Here is a 24401-nt window from a genome sequence, read left to right as displayed (position 1 = left end):
TAGACAATTTTTTTTTCACCAATGGTTTCAGTTTGGAATATTCTTCTCCTTTATTTCATTTGTGGCACACGCTTATGCCTACGTTTTGCACATCTTATATCTCCTTTATTTCCTTAAGAATAGTGTGTAGAAAATTGTGATTTGAAATATATATCCTATGCTCCAAATTTTCTGCTCCTAATCTAACTCTGAAGTTTATCTGATTCTTGCATTTTATAATTTCTGATGTTGGATAAAACCCACCTTGCATTTCAAGTGTGTTACTGCTTGTGTATTAGGATGGAGACTTAGTTGTTTCCTTTTTTGATAGCTGTAGTACACTATGTACGTACTGTAATTTGCTGTGTTTACTATTGATTGTGTAAAGGCTGCTGTTCAGAAATTTTATTTATATTACGTATGTTGAAACTCAACTATATTTTGTTTACTGCATATTAGAGCATAAGTATGCCTTATTATTGTACTAGCAGCACCTGCATGTTGTTTTCGTAAGTGTTCAACAATAGTTTAGTAAAATGTTTAGCCACAGCCATGGCACTCGTAAAGTTGGCATCTTACTTTTCAGTTTGCTGCACAGCATTCAGTCTGTTAAAATAGAAATATCTTTTTGGCACAATAAGTTCAGTATAACCCACTGTTCTATTATTGAAATCATGTGAAGTACAAATTACAAACCATTTTTTTTTATGAATGCCTTACTTTTGGTGATTGCCCTATTCTGGAATAGAGACAGGTATAGTACATGTTGTTTAATATGAACATCTCAGGAGATTTTGTGAGCATGTGATTTGCCAGATGAACAAAGGGTGACATTGTCACTTTAAAAAAAAAATACTTTTTAAACATACCTTTAATGTTGTATTGCAAGTTTTTTTGTTAAAACTTTTAACACAAGAAAATAACCACATACTACTTCACTTGTAAAAGCAAAAACACAAAAGATTATTTTAAAGCAAAGTAAAAGTTAGTTGCAAGGTGCTAGACTCTCATATGGCTCACCTGGAGGATTTGCTATTGGTGTATGAACTAAAAATGGAACTTGGTAAAGGGGAAGAGAGTAAAAGATTTTATTATACAAATTTAAGGCTTTATTTTTGGTTTTCTCATCAAATTATGATATGTGAATGTTACTCATTGGCAATTGCAAACTCATAAACCTTATTACTACTTTCAGAAAGCCAGGAACCAAAAGAATTATGCCGCACTGTGTGAAATGTGATTTGAACAGTTCCTTGAATTTACTTTTTTTATTTTTTTTATTTAGATGGACATATATCAGTGAATGAAAAAAAAAACTTTAGCGGCATATCGTACTCATTAAGTGCGTTATAATGAGATGCTATTTCAAGTTCATCGATGTTGTAAAATTTCAATTTCTTTATAGGTTAGTCCCTATAATATTATGTTAATGAGCTTTTTTTCGTAATCCAGGTATTGAAACCTATGGTAAGAACGCTGTCGTATGTGGGCGAAGTAAAAATGTAGGAATGCCTATAGCAATGCTCTTGCATGGAGATGGTGTCCGTCCTGATGGTAAGTAGTGTAATGACTGCTCTGGATATCACTGTGTATGAGCTGCTTATATGTTTTTTTGTATGTTATTAGTGTATGTGTACTTTTTTACACAATAACTTTATTTGGGTCTTTGTATTAAACCTGTCTTATATCGATTGAACCTATTTTTCTCTTTGTGAAGGTGCAACTGGAGGTTTAGATGCAACTACAACCATATGTCACCGTTACACACCAACTGATCAGTTGAGGGTCTTCACTGCTACAGCTGATATCATTGTCACTGCTGCTGGAGTCCCTGGTCTTATTACTGGTGACATGATAAAGCCAGGATGTGCTATTATAGATGTCGGAATTAATCGCATTAAAGACCCCGTCACAGGCAAAGCAAAGTTGGTTGGTGATTGTGACTTTGAAAGTAAGTATAGAGGGAATCACATTTCCTAGTTTTACTGTTGATTTTCTTTCTCCATTAAAACTGTGTTAATAGAGTTATGAAAATAGCTCTGTCACGAGATATTTTTCATACATAGCTTAAAATTTGCCAGATTATGGGGAAATTGCAACCAGTGGCGATTCTAGGGGTGGGGGGCAGCTGCCCTCCCAGATTTTGATTTGCCCCCTCACTTTTTTAATGAAATATTATATATGAAATTAATCATTATTAAATATAACAATAGCCACTAACTAGTCACACAAAATTGGGCTGAGTACTCTCAAGAACGTGATGCATTGTTCTGTTTTGCTTGTAGGCACTTTGCATCACCTTCTTATGGCAATGTAGACGATACATTTGTAAAGAGTGGCTTTAGACGATAGAAAAAGGCACAAGGAAAGATGGGGCCATTGCAAAGCACCTGAACTCACATATCCACAAATCCTCTATACTGCGTGAATTGACTACCAACACAATAAGACTGATAAAACATCCATTAAACAGAGTATAAGTGAGGGCTATCAGAAGAAAGTCCTTGAAAATCGTCGTTACATAAAAACTCTTGGTAAGATTATACTCTTGACACTAATAAAATATATAGTACAAAGGGGCCACAGAGAAGGTGACAATGAACAAAATCCAGGAAATATCTGTAACTTCTTAGATCCATTGCCAAACATGATCCTGTTACAGCTGTAAGTGTCAAAAGTGATCCAAAAAATGAGAAGTACACCAGTTCTGCAATACAAAATGAGATGATTGATACATTTACATCAATTGTGAGGGAAGAAATAGCTGAAAACAAAATCCTGCCATTACTTTTCTGTTCAAGCCGACGAAGCCAAAGATGAGTAAAACTGCGCAATTAGTACTATAATAGTAGTACGATTTTATGATGAAATCTCACACTGTATTCAGGAATGATTTATTTCATTCACTCCCATGTCTTCATTGGATGCTGCCTATATCACAGACATAATACTGAAAACTAGAAAAATTAGGCTTAGATTATAAATCTTCTCTTGTTGGCTTGGGATTTGATGGAGTATCAGTCATGAGTGGAGGAATTAGTGGCGTTCAGCAACATATAAAAGAGAAAGCACTTTTTGCTTATTATGTTCATTGTTATGGTCATAAGCTCAATTTGGTTTTGACAAGTGTTGCAAAGAATGTACCACAAGCATCTGGATTTTTCAGTCTTCTTGAAGAAGGCTATATCTTTGCTAGTAATGCAGTGGTTCATGAGAAGTTCCTTTCTATACAGTGTGAAATGTTTCCTGAAGAACAAATTCGAGAACTTCAGCATCTCAGTGATACTCGCTGGTGGTGTCAGGCTACTTCCTGTGATAATGCTTTATTACATCTGGAATGTATTATAAGACTTTTGAAGGAGACTTCTGCAGATGATACTGGAGCTCAGGCTGTATCTGCTAGAGGTTTGCTTGCTCAGATGGATGCAGAATTTGTTTGTTTATTGCAGTTTTTCTCTGAAATTCTGGGAAAAATAAATAAAGTATCTCAGCAGCTGCAGGACAAACAGGCAGACCTTGGAAAAACAGCTAAACTTATTTCTTGTCGTCGTGAAGATTTAGCTGATGTAAGAAACTCCAACTTAATTGAGAATTACTCTAATAGGGTTGACGAACTCTGTAAAAAATGTGACATTTCACCAACAGTGACAAGAAAACATTCAAGAAAACCTTGACAACTCCATATTTTATCATGTTGGAAACAACTGGCCAGAGAGTTGTGGAGCCAAGTCATGCACAACACATCATAATCTTGTACGAAGCACTACCAGACTCTTTAAATAGTGAATTAGATTGTCGTTTTTCCAAAGTTATGTGTGATCTTCTGTGGCATTTCAGCTCTGTCTTGCAGGACAGATATTCTGACATGAGGATGACTTGAAGTCATTTGCTTTATCATATTCAGTTAATCAAAGTGATTTAAAACACGAGCTATCTTTAGTTAAGAAATTGCTCCAGAAAGAACATCAGCCACCTACATCATATGGAGTTTTTGTCATTTATTCATCCATTTAAATCTGCCTTTGATTGCTTATACAGGTTACTTTTGATAGCTGTAACACTTCCTGTTACTAGTGCTTCTTGTGAAAGAAGTTTTTCCAAAATGAAAATAGTAAAAATATTTCTTAGAAATTCAATGACTAGTGAGACTAAGTAACACTGCATTATTATCAGTTGAAAGTAAACGGGCTGAGAGTATTGACTTAGATAGTTTTGTAGATGAGTTTGACAGCCGACATAACAATCGTAGAATCAAACTGCACTAAACATTTTGAGAATTGTCCCGACATCGTCCATATCTGCTTTGTATTCAGATGTGTATTATAAAAACTTACCATTCTTTAATAATTGCATATTGTTATGAATTGTATATAGTTTTGAATGTTGGAACAACATTTTGAGAATTTTCATGATAAGCTTAATATCTGTCTGTTCATTTCATTAATTAATACCTTTCCTTACTTTGTTCAAATGTGCATTATACAAACTTGCCATTCTTTAATAATTTGCATATTTGTTGGGATCGTATATAGTTTTGAATGTCAAACTGAACCTTTTCAGAATTGTCATGACATGCCCCATGTATATCTGTTCATTTCATGTAATTACTACCTTTCTTTATTTGGTTCAAATACATACCATCCATTCTTTAATGTTTGTTTATTGTTTGGAACTGTATATAGTTTTGAATGTTAAATTTTCATATTATGCAAGTCAGGTAAAATATCAGATGAATGATTTACAGTTGTTTTGCTTAGGAATCAAACAAAATGCTGTATGAACCTTTACCTTTAGTCAAATTCATTTCTCCATGAGTTTCAAAATGTTTCCAAAATTGTAATAATTTTTACAGTCACCTTTCCTATGATGCCCACCCAACAATTATCTTTGCCCCAGAGTTGTCCCCCAACGTTTTGAGGGGTAAAATCGCCACTGATTGCAACTCCCAGCAAAGTCGGCTACTGTAACATTTCACAGAGATTATATGAAAGCTCAAGGAGTAAGTGAATTCACATGGAAAGGATAAAAATTTGTCGGGTCTTTCTCTGTTACTTTCTTGTCTATTCAGTGATTGCTTTTAAGTAATGGATTTCCTTGTTGGTTGATGAATATTTTTGTGTATTTCATTAATGGTTTTGGTTCTTGTTTTACTGTACAGGTTTACTTTGCTTGGAAGTAATTAATTTTTATGAAAATGTTTGTGAGGGAAAATCTCATCTAAAAAAATTGATTTATTTAAATGGAGAAACTGATTAAGTACTCCGCAAATCCGCCTAACAAATTAGATATAATTCTTACTGTAGGTCCATGTTATTCGGACGAATACAAAGGCAGTTATATGGAATATGGGTAATGTAAAATAGGCTAGTGGCCTTTTGGGGAAAAAAATGTATCAGCTTTGGTTATCACATACTCTAGGATTCATGGTTTCATTAGTAATCATACATCAGTGGCAAAAGCTCACAAACATCTTTGACGCTAATAATAAGCACAAGTACCTGCAAATCAGTCACATTAGGATATGAAGCATTTATAGGCCTTGCCACACAATATATCCTTGGGAGCAGTGAGGGAGGGTATGAAAAAGAGAGAAAATGCTCCTGCAATAAACCAAAATTATCAAGTACAGGCAGTCCCCGGGTTACAACGGGGGTTCCGTTCTTGAGATGCTTTGTAAGCCGGAACATCATAAAGAATCCTAAGAAAACCTTACTTTTAATGCTTTCGGTGCATTGAAAACTATGTAAACTGCATTCTTTTGCATTTTTCATAAAAAAAAACCTTCAAATATTGATTATTTTGCATTTTTGGTGTCATATTTCATCTGCCAGACGAGTGTTGTAGGCGTCGTAACCCTGGAACATGCGTTGTAACCCTGGAAATAATGTCTGATGAATATAATTGAGAAGCGCCTTAACCTCGGAACGTCATAACCCGGGGACTGCCTGTATAGTGAAAAAACAAGATACACTTCACAAATAATTGTGGAGAATTGGGAAAGGAACATTGAAAAACCACAACTAATCCACAGCAATATGATGATGCTATCAGGGATTTGACTTGAAAACATGAGAAAAAAAAAAAAAAAAAAGCTCTAAAAGTTATGAACTTTTGACAAGAGATATGAAATACAAAACACATTTGGAATTAAGAAAAATAATTGTAAAATAAACAGCAAACAATGCATCGCAATCTGCAGGGATTGGTTACATAGGTGAAATGTAAAAATTGTAGAAAAACAAGGATGTCATGGATTTCTTTAACTTATATACCTTTATCGGTATGTAGTTATCACCCAGAAGCACCAGTTTAGCCTGCATTGCTTTTCACAGCTTGGATGTTAGGCTTTAAGACCTATCACTGGATTCTTAGTAAATATACAATGTAATAACAGTATACAACAGGTGCTCTTCTTGTAAAAAAAAATATATATATATACTGTATTAAGGAAATCACTTCTTCACTATGTACAACTGTAGGAGTTTCCCTTCAGTGTGACTTCCCTCTATGCAGCTATATTTCCAGCTACCTATAAAGGAGGCCATAGTTATCACTCTAGCATCTGGCTTCATTCTTAGCTAGTATGTACAGGCTTAAAATTAAGGTTCTAGATATACAATAAAATCATTCTCTTTCCACAGGTTGTTCTGAAAAGGCAGCATACATTAGTCCAGTTCCAGGTGGTGTTGGACCCATGACTGTAGCAATGTTAATGCGCAACACAGTTGCTGCAGCCAAGAGATCAACTTGATGAATGCTTTATATAGTATCCGATAATTTAGTTCCTCTTCCAGATATTGACCTTAATTACTTAAGGTATATTTATCACCCCACTTTATTTCTTTTTTTTTTTTTGCTTTTCGATTTTGGAGTATAGTTTCCAATTTGGTAACTACTACAGACACTGGAACAGAACTCAAACGAAGTATGTAGAGATTTTTAAAGCATTGAAATATAGTAAAGTTTAATTATAATTCACCAAACAGTATTGCTTTGCATTTTATTAGTGCTGTTTTAGAGAAAAATGTGTTGTCAATTCAAGGGAAAAGGGTCCATGTATATTAGATGGTTTTGGTAGCGTTCAGTGCATTAGTCTTCCTATAGTATGGTTAAGCAGTTCTTTTGTTTTTTGAGTACTATTTCTGGAAAATGTTAAAATTTCTGGGAAAATTTTGTACCAAATATTTTGTGATTTTTAAAAATTGTCTAACACAAATAGCAATATATGCAAAAGCACAGTAAATTTTTTTTTATAAAGCATTGTAGCCTAGCTAATTTCAATACTTTTATACTTAATAGTTTAGCTTAAAGCGTTTCAGAACGAAAGCTCCAAAAGGATTCTGATTTTCAATAAAACTAATGTAAATAATGTGTATTTGTTTTAACAACCTGCCCTCCGATAGGTTTGAATTAAGAGCTTACAAGGTTCTATTACAAAAGACTAGTCTGCCGTTTGCTAAAGCAATGTTAACCTCAAACCATGCCTATTGGAGGAATTAAATGTAACCGTTGCGTCAAACTTTCTTATAGTTTAAATACTGACCAGACACTTCATTACTAATTACATCAATGGCAATCCACAATTTTTTTTTTTTTTTATACTTCAAGAAACATGATTGGCGAAACTCCTTCGGCATTTTTACAGGTGTCCGCAAGATAGCTTTTATGAACCTGAAACTTTTCGCTTTATTGTGCTTCAAGTTCTTTAGCAACCTTGGATTTACTTGTCATATCGTTCTTGAACTGCCCTGCAGTAGAGAATACTGCCCACATAGCAGCAAGGTTCTTTGCAACAAGTCTTGCTCTCCAACTTTCATAATCTTGGAGATTGATCATATTTGACTAATTGAGAAACTAACAAATTGAACCTATTTGACTAGTTTTGAGAAACTAACCCTTACCAGTTTTTTCCTGGTGATTCTGGCAAGGACAATCAAAAACTTCTAAATATTTATAATTTATTTATGAAAATGAAATGACTTTCACACATACACACACCTATCCCCACTAGGGAATGGATCCATAAACCTAGTAAGAGTCACTCATGAAATAATGTTTCTTAGCATCCTTGTCACTGGCGTCACTTCTCAGAAGTTAAGACTATATCATCAAGTTTGAGTTCGTTCCATTTAAAATACCATCATCTTGTGCAAAGGTGCTTTCAAACAAAAGCTGCCTTTCAGACTTGTGACATTCAGACATCTTGTACAAATAACCATGTGAAATTAACAAAATGCTCCAAACATTGTCTTGTCAAAAATATTTACAGCATTTGTGATATGGCACCACGGCTATAACAGTGATGATACACAGCCATTTCTTCACCAAGTTGTCTAGTGCCATCTTTGGAATTACCTCTATTTCAAAAAAGGGGGGGAACAAATTACCCAACACATCAAAACAAGCAGTCCTCTTATTTACAACTCGTCATGCATCTCCTCGACCTCCCCATCATCATCTTCGTCTTCATCTAATAGCTGTTCATCTTCATCCTCCTGCTCCTCATACTCTGGTTCCTCCTCAACCGGTTCAGATAAAGATACACCAAGAGTTTGTCTCATCATTTCCTCAACAGATTTGGCAAAATCTACTGTATCCTTCAGCAGGTAGCCAGAACGTAAAGTTGCTGCAAATACATAATTATGTAAAAAATCTTAAAAACCCTTGCATGGAGTGCAAAACTAAGTCACAAACCTATTGTACATTTCAAAGATCCACATTTAGCAAAAATTTATACAATTCAAAGCCTGTAACCTGAATTCTTTGACACTAAAATGAAAGTTCTACAATGACTTGTTACAGAGCATATGAGACATCTCATTCAATAATGACACTGGTGGTTACTTAATTTAGTTTGCTTGCTCCCCCACCCTTTTTTTTTTATATTAAATCAGCATTACTTAAGTCACTTTTTCCCCCTTTTAACTCCACCAGGTGGTAAACCTTGTCTTATGACTGAATGGGCTCATAGGCCATAACCTAACCTAAAAGTAACTGCAAGTCAAGGATCTGAGGCTATGGTTTTGAGGTTTTTCAATCAACTTCCAAGATTCCTGATGCAATCCACACCCCAACAATAGTAAAACACTCAGGTCTGCCTTCCTTACAAGCTTAGAATTTTTTTCCTAAATTATTTTTCAAAAATAATATCACAGTGTAGTATGTTAAAAATTATATCACTAAAGTAAATTTTCACAATGACATGCAGAGATCTGCTGCAATACTAAATAGCTTCCCATAAATATAGTATTTAGAAAGATTTAGCATAATCTTGAGCACCATGAAAAATTACACATCAAAATAGGGGCAAAAATTTATGAAATTCTCCTTTTAACGGATTTAGTAATGGTTCTTTGAATGGTGCCTCCTCTTGAAATGAAATTCATACATCCCCCAACAACCTTCAGAAGTAATGCAAAACCTACCAAACCCCTTCATATTTACAAAAATGTCACTGGAGACCTATGTGCTATTTAAGAATATCTTTAAATTTAAAGAAGCACAACAGCTACATAACTTACCTGTGTGATACATCATTGTAGCAATATTTTTAGCAACAGGATCACTTGAATCATCCTCGACTCTACGGAGCAGTTCCTTTATCAAAGGATGGCGGGGATTGATTTCCAAGGTCTTCTTTTGACTAAGGTAATAGCTGCAAGAAGAAATATTAACCATTCACTTCAATTCTTTAAGATATTAACCCTTCTACTTAAATTTTGAGCAAAAATAGTATTCTACACAAGTTGTATTGACCTTTGACTGGAGGAATTATGTTACTTTGCAACAAACAGAACTGCAACTGATGAACAATTTCCTTAATTAAACCCGAATATCGGTATACCTCCTTAAGGGAGTAATCAAGTTCGGAAAGGAAAATCAGTATGGCCATACTGACATTTACACCAAATTTGACAATTTATTTCAAAATATCCTATCCTTGAAAGACCAAGTCAATTGAACCATACATAAATTAACTTATTGCTCTTGAAACAGGTTAAGTAGCAAGACATCATGACCAAAAAAAAAAAAAAAAAAAAAAATTATGGGTTACAAAAATTATATTCAATATTTGCATGATTAATTACTCTACAAAAAAGGAAAATCTGTAAAGACCAATTCATGCACACAAAAAGCTTTGACATTTAATATTTATAAACACTGTAGTATGCACAAAGTACAAATACTCAGCAAACATGTGCAACATGCACTAAATACTCACTCCCTCTGTACATCATTAGCTTTCGAGTGTGTTTGCGAAGTGACAATGCGTTGCATGTTTCCAGTCCATCCAAACTTGGAGGAAATCAAAGCACAAGGGGTTTCCGTCAACCTCTCGCCTACCTCAGCTTTCATGATCTAATAAAAACAAAGAGACAGTGCCAAACACTCTTACCTTCAAAATGTCACACCCAACCAATAAACTTACCTTCACACAAACCTTTCTGACTACCACCATTATCACTTGTATTCAGGAAGAGCACTATACAAAGACCCTATATATGTACACGTATGTAACTGTAAGAATGGAAAAATGCAGTCTTATTCCTCCACCTTCAGGAAGCCCATGCATTTAATTAACTTGAAAAAAGCCATGCTTTGTTACAATACCAGAACAAAAGACCTCCACCCATGCAGTTAACTTACTCCCTGTGAGTATCATGAGTTTTCTGGTGTGCATTTGAAATAGCCAATCTTTCCATATTACCAGTCCAGCCAAATGTGCTAGCAACCAGAGCACATGGCGAGTCTGCTAGACGCTCTGATACCACTGCTTTGGACACCTGAGATAAGATTTTCGGAGAGTTTGGTGTTATTTGAAGATCTAATAGCAGAAAATGTTAGTATTAGCTAGGAAAGAAGCATTATTCCAAGTTTACCATTAAGGGTTAGACATTCATTACAGAGTTGTGGAGAATTGCACACTACTGCACATAGAGAAAAGCCAACACCAGTGTATTATTAAATTCCATCTATTTAAATAGTATGTGTTTCAACCACTTAGGGTTGCACACTCATCACCTGTCAATTACCATCTTAGTAGATATTAGGCCTCCCGTAACCTCAGTCTTAATATTCCTACTACTATTCCAAACTCACCAAAGGCCTAGTAACTTTTTTGTAAAGGTTTTAATTTGATCTGAGTTTACTTGTCATAACAAATCCCCTTCTGCAAGATAACTAATGTGCTCACATAAGCTTGTGAATTGTCTGATTTGTTATTAGGAACAAAACTAAGAGTATTTTTCCTTCTTTCAATTAACTGCCCACCAACATGGAAAACAACACAAGAGCTACCTAGCAATTTTAAGGATCAATGGCATTGAAAATATTAGCTGCAGATTCATTTTAGCATATTAAATCCAAGTTAGAGAATCAAAGAATTCTGGGAAATCAAATGTGAAAAATGTTTTAGATCAAGTGAATGCCATATAAAAGGAGAAACTTATGATGGGATCATGAATCAATAAAAGAAAATGACCACAACTTAAGGAACAAAATGCCAGTCGTATGGACAATAGCTAATTAAATTATAAACAGCTGCTATACCAAAGGGACCCATCCACATACAAAAGATGTCCACTAAATTATTCAATATTTCAAGCACAATATCTTGATATGTCTTGTTTTTAATATATCCTATTCACAATATTGGAAAAGCAGTATACTTTAACAGTACAATAGTTAACTCCTCATTCTGGCTTGTCAAAAGGTTCATCACAAACATTTTGGAGCAAACATTCATTGTGGGAATCAATTTCCTGCACCACCACTAAAGAAAAAAATTACATGTGGATAAATTTACTAAAAAGCAGGTTACCCCAAGGACCACCACCTACAATACTTAATACATCCAGAAAGTTAAAGATAAATTAGGAGTTAATCTTTTTAGTCAGATCTGTGAAGTACCGTGCCATGTTGTTACGTGAAGAGCCATGCCTTCCTGCAGCAACAGATACTTTAAACAATATTAGAAGATACCTTTGCCAAGTCTTAAACAAAATCTTTCCCAACATATTCATTTGATAAAACTAAAAATGAAAACCAGGAGCTTTCAAGATAAAGCTACCACATGCTGCAATTTCACTAAAATCTAAACTAATTCTTCCTAATAGGGATTAGACTTGAGCAAAAGCACAAAAACCAAAGTTCATGTGCCATTCCTTCTGACATAGTAACAACTGGACAAAATATTCAGTATTAATGAGGATTCTTCTGAAAAGCAATGAAGTGACCAATAAAAAATTACCTAGTTCTTCATGCTATAGATGCCAACTGCTGATTTTCTACTTTACTAGAGTACTCATTTTAATGATGTGGAGCGTAATTTACCAATTATGAATTAATGTGAACTAATCATGTTACACAAGGAAACTTAAGAACTATTCCTCAAAGATACTGATAATTCACAAAGGCATTTCTTGAAATATTAAAAAACTTCAATAACTCCTTATAGTATACATTAACATGTACCATTACAAAACATATTTTGAGTAAGAGCAATTTTGACAGACATTAACTGCTTTTAGGCCAAAGAAAAAAGGAACTGGGACTCACCTCTTCTTTCAAAGCTTCTTCACTTAGCCATTTAGTCAAGGGTTCATAAGTGGTCTTCAACTGTTCCATTCTTTCCTTAGCTCCTTCACTGTCATCAATAACAAGACCTTCCTTTGCAACATTCTGGAATTTCTTGCCTTCAAACTCAGGGATTGCGTTAATGGAGTATTCATCAATGGCCTCTGTCAAGTAAAGCACTTCATACCCTTTCTTCAGAAGCCTTTCCACAAATGGTGAATTTTCAACCTATAAGAAAAATGTGCAATTAATTACTGTCCCCATATAATAATGTCAGCACTACTATGACTTCAATTTTATGAAGGCTTTGATTAAACTACTTTAATCTACAAAAATCAAAATGACAACGTTCCAGACAAGTTCCACGTACCTCACTCCTTGAGGAACCAGCCATGTAATAAATGTGCTCCTGCTTTTCCTTCATCTTTTCAACATACTCTGATAGAGAGGTCAACTTGTCCTTACTTGCAGAGGACATGAATCGCAGAAGTTTAGCCAAGCGAGTTCTGTTAGCAGAATCTTCAATAGCACCCAGTTTGATGCTAAAGTAAAGAAACAGTGTTAGATGTCAGTTTTGATATACAAACTACTAATATTCTATGTTGCAATACAAACCACCATACAGAGTGAATATCTAAATATCCAGTCAACTGTAGTACTTACTTTGTTGAATACTCTTTCCAGAATTTCTCATACTCTTCAGGTTCCATCTTCTTAATCATATCAAGTGTTTTGCGCACCAGTTTCTTCTTGATAACTTTAAGGAGCTTGTGTTGTTGGAGGGTTTCACGAGACACATTGAGGGGCAAGTCATCAGAATCAACAATACCTCTTATAAAACTGAGATAGTTGGGCATCATGTCCTGCAAAATTAGTTATTTTTAAGTGACTACCTATATGCATTAAACACTCATTTCCAAGTCAACTCACTTAAATTGACACATTACAATAGGAGGGATACCCATACCTGGAAGTCATCAGTAATGAAGACCCTTCTAACGTATAGCTTTATGTGATCGGTGCGTGTTCCATACTTGTTGAAAGATTCACTTGGTTGTACTTCAGGAACAAAGAGGAGTGATTTGAAAGTGACTTCACCTTCAGCCACAAAGTGAGTTTTGGCCAAAGGATCTTTGGAATCTTTGCTCAAGGTTTTGTAGAATTCATTGTATTCATCCTCTTCAATTTCATTTGGCCTAGAGAGGATAAAGAAATAAAAGTTAAAGGCACTGATCGTCATTCACAAAGTAATTAGGATGGAGCTAAATCAGTTAATCCCTTCAGATACTTCAATATAGTATTTGTTACACCATATAAAGCACCCCAATTCTAAAAAGCAGTATTTGCCAAAAACTTATTTACATGGATCATTTTCCACTGCTATCCTCCAAATTTTAGGTTTCAACAGCTTCAAATTAAATATATAAAAACTACAAGGCAAATGACAATACCAGGAGTAACTACCGCCACAATCTTGCAGGTAAACTCATGACATCTCCCAATTCTAACTTCATTAATATGACAAACTTAATAAATTTGTACTTTTCATAGCTAACAAACCCTCTGTCTTCAAAACAGGATGATAATCAGAGAGAGAGAGAGAGAGAGAGAGAGAAGAGAGAGAGAGAGAGAGAGAGAGAGAGAGAGAGAGAGAGAGAGAGAGAGAGGGGGGGGGGGGGGGCTTACTTTTCTTGTCCAAATGGGTTTGGCGTCGTTAACAAGCACCCAATCCCAGGTTGTCTTTGAAACTTTCTTGGTTTTGGGCTTCTCTTCTTCTTCCTCAACTTTACCTTCCTCATCTTCCTCCACCTGTAACAGAAATCCCATTCAACAAGATTGCTCATAGCACAGCTTCAGGAATTTACAGCAAAGAAACTAGTCACTATACATCTCAAAGGAACAAAGGATAAACACTCAAAAGAATATTAAAAAGCTTCCCACCTTGTCCTCTTCAGCTGCAGCTTCATCTTCATCCAGAGGCTCTTCAACCTCCTCAGTTTTTGATTCCCACAGGTAAATAGGGAAGTTGATAAACTGGGAATATTTTTTAATGAGTCCTTTTACAGTATCAATCTCGACAAAATCATAAGCTTCCTCCTTTAAGTGGAGTGAGACAGTTGTACCTAAAAATGGGAAATAAAAGCTTTAAAATTCCTGAAATAACAAGCTAGAAAAATCTTTTGTCAATTTTTGTGTAACTACAAAGATAGCATTACAAGTACACTATGCCATGGTATCAAAGGAGTGTGTTCAATATGTGAATAAAGTAGTGGTAAATTTGTAATTGTCTTTATTCAAAATTCAAATAATAAATCTACAAAAAAATTACAAGATGTCATTGAAGAGATGCTTAAAATTTAACTTTCATCTACCATAAAGCATCTATCACAAAATGGTCATTCCTTCAAACTTTAACTATAAAATACCAGGCTTTCCAGTACTCCTTACCTCTCTTCAATGTGTCTCCACGTGGATCTTCAACAACTGAGAATTCAGCAGAGTCACTTTCCCATACGTGTTGTTTATCAGCATTGTGCTTGCTAGTAACTACAACACGATCAGCAACCAAGAATGCAGAGTAGAAACCAACACCAAACTGACCAATAAGATCTCCAGCCTAAAAATTAAATGCAGATTATTATTTGTACCATGCATAAGCAACTCTAATGTGCACCACAAGAGCCAAAATAACATATCCAAGCTTCACCTTATTCATTGAGAGAATATCACAATATTTAGTAACCTAAAGCTTATCTTTAAAAAAAAAAAAAAAAAATTATATTTTTGGGGAAAATGAATAAAAGGTAAAAGACCAAATTCTTCAACATGCAACAAAAATTAAAACTGGGAATTAAACTTGGGAATTGAGGAGAAATATGCACTTCAGGTAGTTCAAGGAGAAATACACGCTTCAGGCACTTCAAGGTTCATAAACTACACTTACAAATTAATACTGCAATATTCAAACCTGAGAAAATAGAGCCATTCCCTGTAAACAGTACAGAAATTTATTAAATAAACTTCCAAAACCTTAATAAAAAATAATCATGAATATTCTAATACTAATTTAAATTTAATCCAAATATTGAGTATGATTTACACTATAAATGGAGGAAAATCACTAATACTTACTTCATCTGAAGTTGCCGAATCCTGCATTTTTGAAAAGAACTCTGATGTTCCAGACTTTGCGATTGTTCCCAAGTTGTTAACCAATTCATTCTTCGTCATACCAATACCCGAATCAGTTATGTGTAATATGTGATTGTCCTGGAAAAATTTAAAAAATGAGACTGTCAGAAAACTTAAAACCAGATTGTGGGAAAATACCACTACTATAAAACTAATTCAAGGCAACACCTATGGCATTTTTAGTAGAACAGTAAACACAAACCATAATATTCACTCAAATTCTAAAACTATTACCTTATCTGCCTTTATCCTAATAGCAAGTTCCGAGTTTGTATCAAGTTCATCCTTGTCAGTCAGTGAAAGCAGCCGGATTTTGTCGATAGCATCTGAAGCATTGCTGATAAGTTCTCGGAGGAAGATCTGAAAATTAATGATATGAAAGGTTTAGAAACCAGATCAATTTATTATATGAAGGGTATAGTTTCAGACTTCTAAATGCTGGATAATCAAACTAAATTATGATTAGTATTGTATAAACAATGAATATTTCAGACTGCAATAAAGTTGTGTCTCATTACCTCCTTATTTCTGTACAGCGAGTTAATGATCAGCTTCATCATCCGATTTACTTCTGCTTGGAAGACATGTTTTTCTGCTTTCTCCCTCATTTCTTTTATCTGGAATAGTTGAAATAAAACATTTCAAATAGGCTGCAAACTATAGTTTTAAAAGGCATTTATATACAGAATTTAATATTTAATGATTTTATAAAATCCACTCTTATTTAATGAGAAAGGCAAGTGAATTCCTCAACGGCATATGTTTGTTTGTATGGTGTTTTTACCTTGCACGGAACTAGTGGTTATTCAGCAATGGGACCAACAGCAGCTGGTGACTTCATAACCATGGCGAGAGTAAACTTCTATCACCAGAAATACACATCTCTAACCCTCAATGGAATGCCCGAGAATTGAACTCATGGCCACCGAGTTGGCAGACCAAGACCAAACCTACCACGCCAACAAGACGCTTTTGACAGCATATGGTGATCAAAGCCCACACTGCCCCGATTTCTAATACCTATCAAGGAATTGTGCAATGGGACCAGTGAGATGAAAGAGATATTCTCAGTCTAAAAACAAGTCAAATTGAATCATAGCCTGCCAATGACTCGGCTCACAACTTACAATGTTGGAAAGCTAAAATAATTATATGTGGCCATCCCTGAGAAAACTCATGTAGAGTAGGGGAAGCTCCAGGTGAAATAGTCAAGAAAGTTGTAGTGCAAATGCCTTGGAAAGGCATAAATCCAATGTTTTAAATGTGCATAGGAATGGTTGTATAACAATCCGTCTTAAGCTCCTGGTTCCACCAGTGCTTCATAACAGTCAAAGCAAGCTTGGAGTGTCTTCCCACACTCCCAAGTCACACTATTGCCAACAATTCTACTATTAATTTCCCTGATCCAACCAAAACCAGGTCAACATGCACTCTTTCCACAGGAGTTCTTTTAAAAAAAAGGTGCCACTGGCACCATACCCTGGAATGTTGCAGACTGTGCGCAGCAGCAAGAAGATACACCAATCATCTATGGCACTTAAAATGAGTAAAGTGTTACCACTCTCAGAGGAATTGAGTCCAGGTTTAAGAACTAGAGGACGACTAGAGCATTTGTGTCCAGGTTTGAGAACTAGAGGACGACAAGAGCATCAGAAGCACTTGAATGTGTCCAAGTTTAAGTCAATATTTCAGCATCTTTAATTAAATCACATTACAAAATTCAATATGGTTTGCCAGAAATTGTCCTATAAGCAGTGAAGCTTACAGCAGGAATAAATTCAGGTGAAGAACATCAAAATACCATTCAGAAATCAAATAGCAAAAATAACAAAACAAACTAGGCAGCCAATGGCAAAAGTAAGGTGCCAATAATGTCTAATTATGTAGACTGCCAAAGCATCATGTAAAGACAGGCAACCATTTCTGACAAGTTTCAAAAGCTACAAAGGTCACTGCCTCCTCAACTGCCACTCATCCAAGCCTTAAACCTGGGGCAATCACTAAATTACCTCCATGGCCAATCCAGTTAAGTATTGGTCAACTCTAAGCTGATGACCTTAATTCCGATTAGGGTCGGTAACCTCTAACCTTTGGAAATTGATGAGCGCAACCCCATGAAGATTATTCTACCAAAAGCCCTTGAGATATCAGTTCTAAATTGATTCTATATCTGTTCTAAATTGATTCTATGTTCCAGAAGCCTACCACAGGGTATCCCACAGCTCTGGATCCCTTCATGTAAATCTCAGGTCTTACCAGGTCATGGTTTAGTTAAATGTTTTTTAACAGTATTTTAGGATATTATGGTTGCAATTTAAGCCTCAATGCCTGATATATTTACTAACTTCTAGTTGTAACAGTGTACATGAACTGGTAATATCTTTTTCGGGAATTTTAAATTGAACAAAGTTTGGTGTAACAAGGATGACTAACTCTATCAATCTCAAAATGAAAGGGTATAGCTACAATAATACAATGGCAAAAAAATACCTGAGCAACATTAAGGCCATCCAACTTGATTGCCTCCTCCTCCCTAGCAATAACGTTATCATCAGTCCTGGAGCCTTCCATGCCAGCACCAATATCTTGCTCAACTGTTTCTGCCCCATCTTCAGCATTTGCACAGCCTGTTGGAAAAGGAAATACATATGAAAAAACAAAGAAAACTTCACAGCATACCACACTACTATATTATATACTAACTTTCTACACTTTCCACACACACAGTTACACCTGAAAGCTTGAAATATTCCCATATTACATATACTAATCAGTAAAAAGCCATACCATATAGGCTACAGTAGATTTGCTTTATAGGGATCGCTTGACTAACATTTTTTAAACAGCATTGTTTCTACTGGGCAGTCAAACCACATCATTGAGCAACCTGTGGTCTATCATCATATGGTATTCACTAAATTAGCCTTGAGTTGGGCAAGAAGAAAATAGGTCATTCTTATCTAGATCCAAGTCATAAGAACAATATTTAATTAAATAGAGATTTTTAAAAGTTTTCTTCGTAATAGGTACATTCCAGCCAATGCCTTAAATGTACACGACGCACCTACATGACATGTAGATTGGGAAGGTTTCAGACCTACCCATATCAGACTTCGACCCTGGTCAACTAGTGTTAGGAAGTCATGTAGCCCTACCATATAGATCTGGGGTCATGTAGTTATAGCATACAATTAAATACTTTTCTGTGCCCAATTCCAATACAATTTCTGAAATCGTATTAAACATGAATTGAATTTTTCTTAAATGCTAGGTATTCTTGATCCCTCCACCTTTTTGAGAACAAGGTTACTACTTTATTTTCTGTGAAATGGTGCGGCACGAAAAAGAATTACTACTACAGACGCGTAGTTGTGGATGGTGTAAGAATTAAGACATAGGCCTAAGCATGATCATAGTTATCGAGAAACTTTTAGTTCCAAGAGGATACCTAGCCTATTGGAGAGTTAGGTACTCAGACTAAGAGCATAAGTTGAAAAATAAAGCTTTTCTAAAGCTAATCGCTAAAGAATTTCATTGTTCAATTAGGCTTAAGTGTATGGCTTAGGTCCATTTCATTAGATTGACATACATTTCTCCATACAATTTAGATAGGGTAAAAAACCACATGGTACAGGGGTGGACCATGTACGATCAATGTGTACAACCCCCAAAAAAGTAAATTATAACGCATCCTGACATCGGAGATGGGCATCAGACGCGACTTCTTGTTGGTGAGAAACGGAGCTAAAGACCTCTACTACGGTGTCAGGACGCATTATAAGTACTGTCGGCCAAAAACTCGTGGCAGAGTTTCATAATTTTTCGTTCACCTGCCTGACGCACGATTCATGCCTTATTTATCTATTTTTCTTTTCAAACATGGAAGAAATCATGTGTAATGACGTTAAAAACAGTCCACTGATATCTTTAGAACATTATGTTATGTTATTGTGTAAAACTATTTTCCATATAGCAAAATTGACGTGAACAAAACGAAGTGATAAAAAAACGTCATATCACAACCATAGATATCACATTACCAAATAGATAGGGGACACCTATCACTGGTAGTATCGCATAAAACTATAGTCCATTAGATTATCATTTCAATATTAAGTTGAAGGTAGTTGAACTATTCCATTTGTTAAATTTTACAGAAAACATTGGAATCTCACAAAATGCTATCAAATTTAAAAACAAAAAGAAAAAAAAACGATATCTTAACAACAATGTGAACCAGGTGACCTCACTATTGCTTTTGATGTTATGTGCATGGGTATCTAATGTCAATGTGTCATTTATCGGTCTAGAAACATCCTTCGATGAGCGAGAGAATTATTGCACTGCATTCGGTGCAAGTTTTCTGTTGGAGAGATATCAAGAAAGCTTAATAAACCGGAGAGAATCATACATAGATGAATAAAATTGTTTAAAGAACGGCAAAGTTTAGAACATGGGCCTAGAGGTGGAATACCTCGAAGCACCACATGAGCAAGACAATACAGTAGTGAAAATGTTGCTGAGCAACATTCATTTGTGAACTTTGAATTCTAGTGTGCCTCGTCACGACATTGCTGAACCATGGAATCATAACTAGCTCTACGCTTATGACTGGTGTCCGATGAATACTTTAGATGGAGAGGAAGAGATTTTTAAATCTACACTTGAAGTCCTTTAATAGTTGTCTAAAGAATAAGCAAACTTATCTTTGATGGATGGAAGATTTCAGTTAGGCTTACTCTTTTTGTTTTGTTTTTTATCGGTGGCCAGTGAATACCACGGATAGGGAGGGAAACGGTTTCAATGATGCATGCATTTTTTTTTCTTCAAAAACCTAAAGAATACATTTTATTGGGAGATATACTTAATAACATCCGGCCTAATCACTTCCATCACTCCTATACGCCACCTCCGCTCTCTTCTACATCTCAGGCGACTAGAACACTAGATCCGACTTCTCACCGCGAACTCCACATGTGAAACCATCACTAATGATAACGGTTATTTTAAAAGTCCCCGCACCGACAACGGACGCCTTAAAATACACGTTTATAAAATATTTTCTGTTCAAAGAAACTTTATCTTTCATTCCACAAAATATGTGCATACACTCGTGTTACACCCTGTAGCCGTCAAAGAGCAACCCATTGATTAAAGCAGTAGGTTTTTCTTGAGAAAAAAAAAAAAAAAAAAAAAAAAAAAAAAACATGAAATAGACTTAAACGAGAACGTCACCTTTCCTATTTCTTATCCTTTCCGCTACTTATAATATGCTTATGTTAGTAGGTCTAGTAGTTATACATGTGAACTAATTTGAATTAATTTCTATTTAAAAGAAATGAATAGCTACAGAAAGATCATCCTAGGAAAGCTTTAAGGAAGGTAAGCCTTTCTTAATGTATTCGTCAGTTTTGACTCCCACAGCTTTCCAAGGTGTCCAAATGAAACAGGATGATATGCAAGGAATTCGATAAAAAATAAGACTGAATTATATCGTTTGATTTTTTTATGATGCTTTTTGACTTTGAATAGCTAGGTCTGAGTTAATTATGTTAAGCAATTATTAAAAGGATAAGAAGAAAGGTGAACACGGCTAATAAACAAGAATAACGGGAATAGTCAAATAAAGCAGATTAATTAATATATATATATATATATATATATATATATATATATATATATATATATATATATATAATATATTGTCGATTTAAATATTCATTAATATTACGTACTCGCCAGAGAGTATGCTGCTGAAAATAGACCTAGGCTTATCATGTGGGAAAATCATAAGTCCAATTTAGGCCCACTAAACGTGTCATGCAAATTATTTTATTGGTCAAAGGACAAAATTAGTTTAACTAAACATCGTTTTCAAAGAATGTTAACGCCTTGATGTATTATTATCGGCTGTAGGAGACGAAATGACAACACCCCAGTGCAGTACGATATGTTGAGTCAAGACTCGAGCGGCAGCAAAGCCAACTTCAAAATCTTCGGAATGCTGTCATGAAGCTAGAGTTGAAAATAAAATTAGAAATCGTGGACCCATCGGTATATATTTTTCCTTACTTTGCAAAATAATTATCTTTAATACGTTGAATAAGTCTACTCAGTTCTAATGTCATTTATTTCAAGTATAGCGCCTTTGAAAGGAAATTTTATTTATTGTTAAGTAAATATTCTGGCACCTGCTTATGGCAATATTTCCATAACGAACAATGAATTAAGAAACTACGCCATTCTTTGTTGGCCGTCTGTACTTTTCTTGGGGTTGTATACACTGATCGTACATGGTCCATCCCTGTACCATGCGGTTTTTTACCCTATTTGTCATACAATGACCCAGATATGCTGCTCTGACCCTAACCTAGCCTAATACCTAATCTAACCAAAGCTAATACATTCGTTTGCTTTAAAATAGTAGCTCTGCATCTAAGCCTACTTCAAAAACATTCTACGTACGACAAAAAAATAGGCCTAAGGTCAAGTGTTCCATTAGCTCGGATAGGGTTTTAAACGCAGCTTCATAAGCCCAGCTAAAGCCAAGACAAAGCTTAATAATGGCCTTGGTCTACAACTACCACCACGCCCTATGGCCTATTCTCCCAATGGGTCAAAACGGACCAAATCGAATACCTAATTGGGCGTAGGTCAGAGAGGCCTGCCCATCATGGGATAGGTACGTCAATGGGCTTTAAATGAAGGTCTAAATATTCAATCAGTTCATTAGGCGGTTTCCGAATTCCTCTCGCCATTTAAATAACCAAATAATTATCCATTCAATAGAATGATGTTTAAACAGTAGATTACAAATAGCGTGATAATGAAAATAAAATTTAAACCCTAATAAATTAAGGGAAGCCGGTACCCCAGTCATTAGGCTTAGGGTACGTGTACAAGCTATGCTTCAATAGGCCGAGACAAGATTTGCTCTTCAAAGGTTAAAAATAGGAATATTTCCAGTAATATAAATACAATTCAATATTAAATAAGAAAGATGAATACCCTCAAGTCTTACCTGCCAAAAGCAAGGCGGCAAAAACGAAGAAATATCGATATTTCACTTGTAACATCGTGTCCTTATTTTCGAACGCGCTCCCTGCACGTCACCAGAGTTTGACACCGACTGAAGTATCCGAATGGTTTGGTAAACTAAGCGATCTCCAGACTCCACCTTCTGGTGGGCGGAGCCTCTCCGGACGACCAATGACCGCAGACCACGCACGGAATTCAGCCAATGGTAATTCATAAAGTGTTTCTGACCAAAGAGAGTTGGCTGTCTGCTATTGGCTGGATTTCTCTTCGTCATTCATGTCTTTCGTGGGGCAGCTCAATGTTACCAGCCCCGACAGACGTCAACTCCCCGAATCTGGGGAATGTTCTGGATTTTAACTTTTAATTACTTCTATTTGGTGTTATGGAATGTTATCAGTAAGAATACTGAAGATCATTGGGTCATCAAGCCACGTCTGTTCTGAAATGGCTGCATAAAGTCAGTTCAGAAACAGAAAACGGCACTGTCAAAGATAAAGTACTTGCTCCTACAAGTGCGATCGTTTCTATTTTAATTTTATACAATATAAAATCATAAGTATAAATCACATGAATTAAATGTCGGTTTATACAATGCTATACAGTTTATGGTCAAGAATATATGTTTGAATATAGTTTTGCAATATTCCTAAGTATGATGTTTTTATTCACAAATTAAGCCCCCAGGTGAAAATATGCAGTATGCATGATACCTTTGGCATTATAGGAAAGAGTTTACTTGCTTTCTGGATTTATAGGGGACATAATGTATTTCATGAACAGTTTACAACGAGAAAAAAAAGATACTAGTTCAATATACTTCCTTTTGTTGCCTTTTGCAGGGGCCAAAATGATGACGCATTAAAGAAATACCTACATTTTCACTCTATTTCCTCATGACGATTGTATTTTCGTGACAACGTAAACAAGCCTGCCGTCCTAGTATTTTGTCGTGCTCCCCAGTAAGATCTGAAGATAAACCGTAATATTTCTGTATAATCATATACGAAGATTCTCTCTTGCGTTAGTTCTGCTGTGATATAGCGTATTTACGGCCGCAAATCTATCAGCATGCTATATTAATCGTCAAACTGGGATATCGCTAAACAGGAAAATTAACTTGTTACGATAATTGTCCCCCAAAATTAAGGAATTTATTGATGCCGCGTCTGGCAACGCTGGGCGTAGGATGTGCAAAGCATAGTCCTTTTGGGTATATAAAAATTGTACAAATCCTGATTTTATTTCATTTATAAGTCAAAAATACGATAAAAAATATTCTAGATATATAAAAACTATTTCAGAGGTTATCTAAAGCAGAAGCTATTCAAATACGAGGGTTTTACTCCTGCACCTGATTCCTAAAAGAATTACAAATAAGCTCAGGAAAGCGTATGGTTTCTCATTCAAAATAACATCAATGATTACCTTTCTTGAATAGTTTTCCATTCACCGTCTCTAGAGGTTGTTACATGTTTTACAGTGTGAAATATAAATGGGAAGTGTAAGCCAAGTCACATTAAATTTGAGTATTTGGTTTATTATCGTGTTTTAATTCTAAGTAACGTTGCTTTTGCTGCTGTAACACCAAGGGTACAGGAAGCCACGATTTAAAATGT

At 35.3% G+C, this 24401-nt stretch overlaps 2 protein-coding genes across 3 annotated transcripts in view; one reads left to right on the top strand and one right to left on the bottom strand.

The window, feature by feature from the left end:
* The window catches only part of LOC135211890 (bifunctional methylenetetrahydrofolate dehydrogenase/cyclohydrolase, mitochondrial-like), an 18932-nt gene extending 11584 nt beyond the window's left edge, over nucleotides 1–7348 (top strand). Inside the window, exons 6-8 of the mRNA XM_064245113.1 lie at nucleotides 1432–1533; nucleotides 1697–1930; nucleotides 6621–7348. Of these exons, the coding sequence (XP_064101183.1) occupies nucleotides 1432–1533; nucleotides 1697–1930; nucleotides 6621–6730 (446 nt within the window). The 3' untranslated portion in view covers nucleotides 6731–7348. The remainder of the gene's footprint in view (nucleotides 1–1431; nucleotides 1534–1696; nucleotides 1931–6620) is intronic.
* A 572-nt stretch (nucleotides 7349–7920) lies between these two features.
* On the bottom strand, nucleotides 7921–22923 carry LOC135211889 (endoplasmin-like). Of its 2 annotated transcripts, none has more exons than XM_064245112.1 (15): nucleotides 22769–22923; nucleotides 18238–18374; nucleotides 16266–16364; nucleotides 15982–16107; nucleotides 15688–15825; nucleotides 15004–15172; nucleotides 14497–14678; nucleotides 14243–14364; nucleotides 13523–13751; nucleotides 13219–13418; nucleotides 12926–13097; nucleotides 12538–12783; nucleotides 10627–10763; nucleotides 9501–9634; nucleotides 7921–8605 (listed from the first exon to the last, which is right to left on the bottom strand). In XM_064245112.1, exons 1-15 carry the CDS (start codon nucleotides 22821–22823, stop codon nucleotides 8397–8399), a joined length of 2355 nt encoding a protein of 784 aa, XP_064101182.1. In that variant the 5' UTR covers nucleotides 22824–22923; the 3' UTR covers nucleotides 7921–8396. The 2 variants fall into 2 exon arrangements, with proteins under 2 accessions (XP_064101182.1, XP_064101181.1); XM_064245111.1 differs by lacking the exon at nucleotides 10627–10763 and adding an exon at nucleotides 10202–10338.
* Between the last annotated feature and the right edge of the window lie 1478 nt (nucleotides 22924–24401).

Source organism: Macrobrachium nipponense, chromosome 40 (assembly GCF_015104395.2).
Source record: "Macrobrachium nipponense isolate FS-2020 chromosome 40, ASM1510439v2, whole genome shotgun sequence".
NCBI lineage: Eukaryota > Metazoa > Arthropoda > Malacostraca > Decapoda > Palaemonidae > Macrobrachium > Macrobrachium nipponense.
This window is presented reverse-complemented; position numbering and strand designations above follow the sequence as displayed.

Excerpts from the sequence above, each read along its gene's own strand:
- LOC135211889 (XM_064245112.1), bottom strand. The coding sequence starts at position 22,823 with ATGTTACAAGTGAAATATCGATATTTCTTCGTTTTTGCCGCCTTGCTT. Across the intron at positions 16,108-16,265 it reads CGCTGTACAGAAATAAGGAG|ATCTTCCTCCGAGAACTTAT; the intron begins GTAATGAGACAC and ends ATTAATTTTCAG. Across the intron at positions 13,098-13,218 it reads TGGAAAGAGTATTCAACAAA|CATCAAACTGGGTGCTATTG; the intron begins GTAAGTACTACA and ends TCTTTACTTTAG.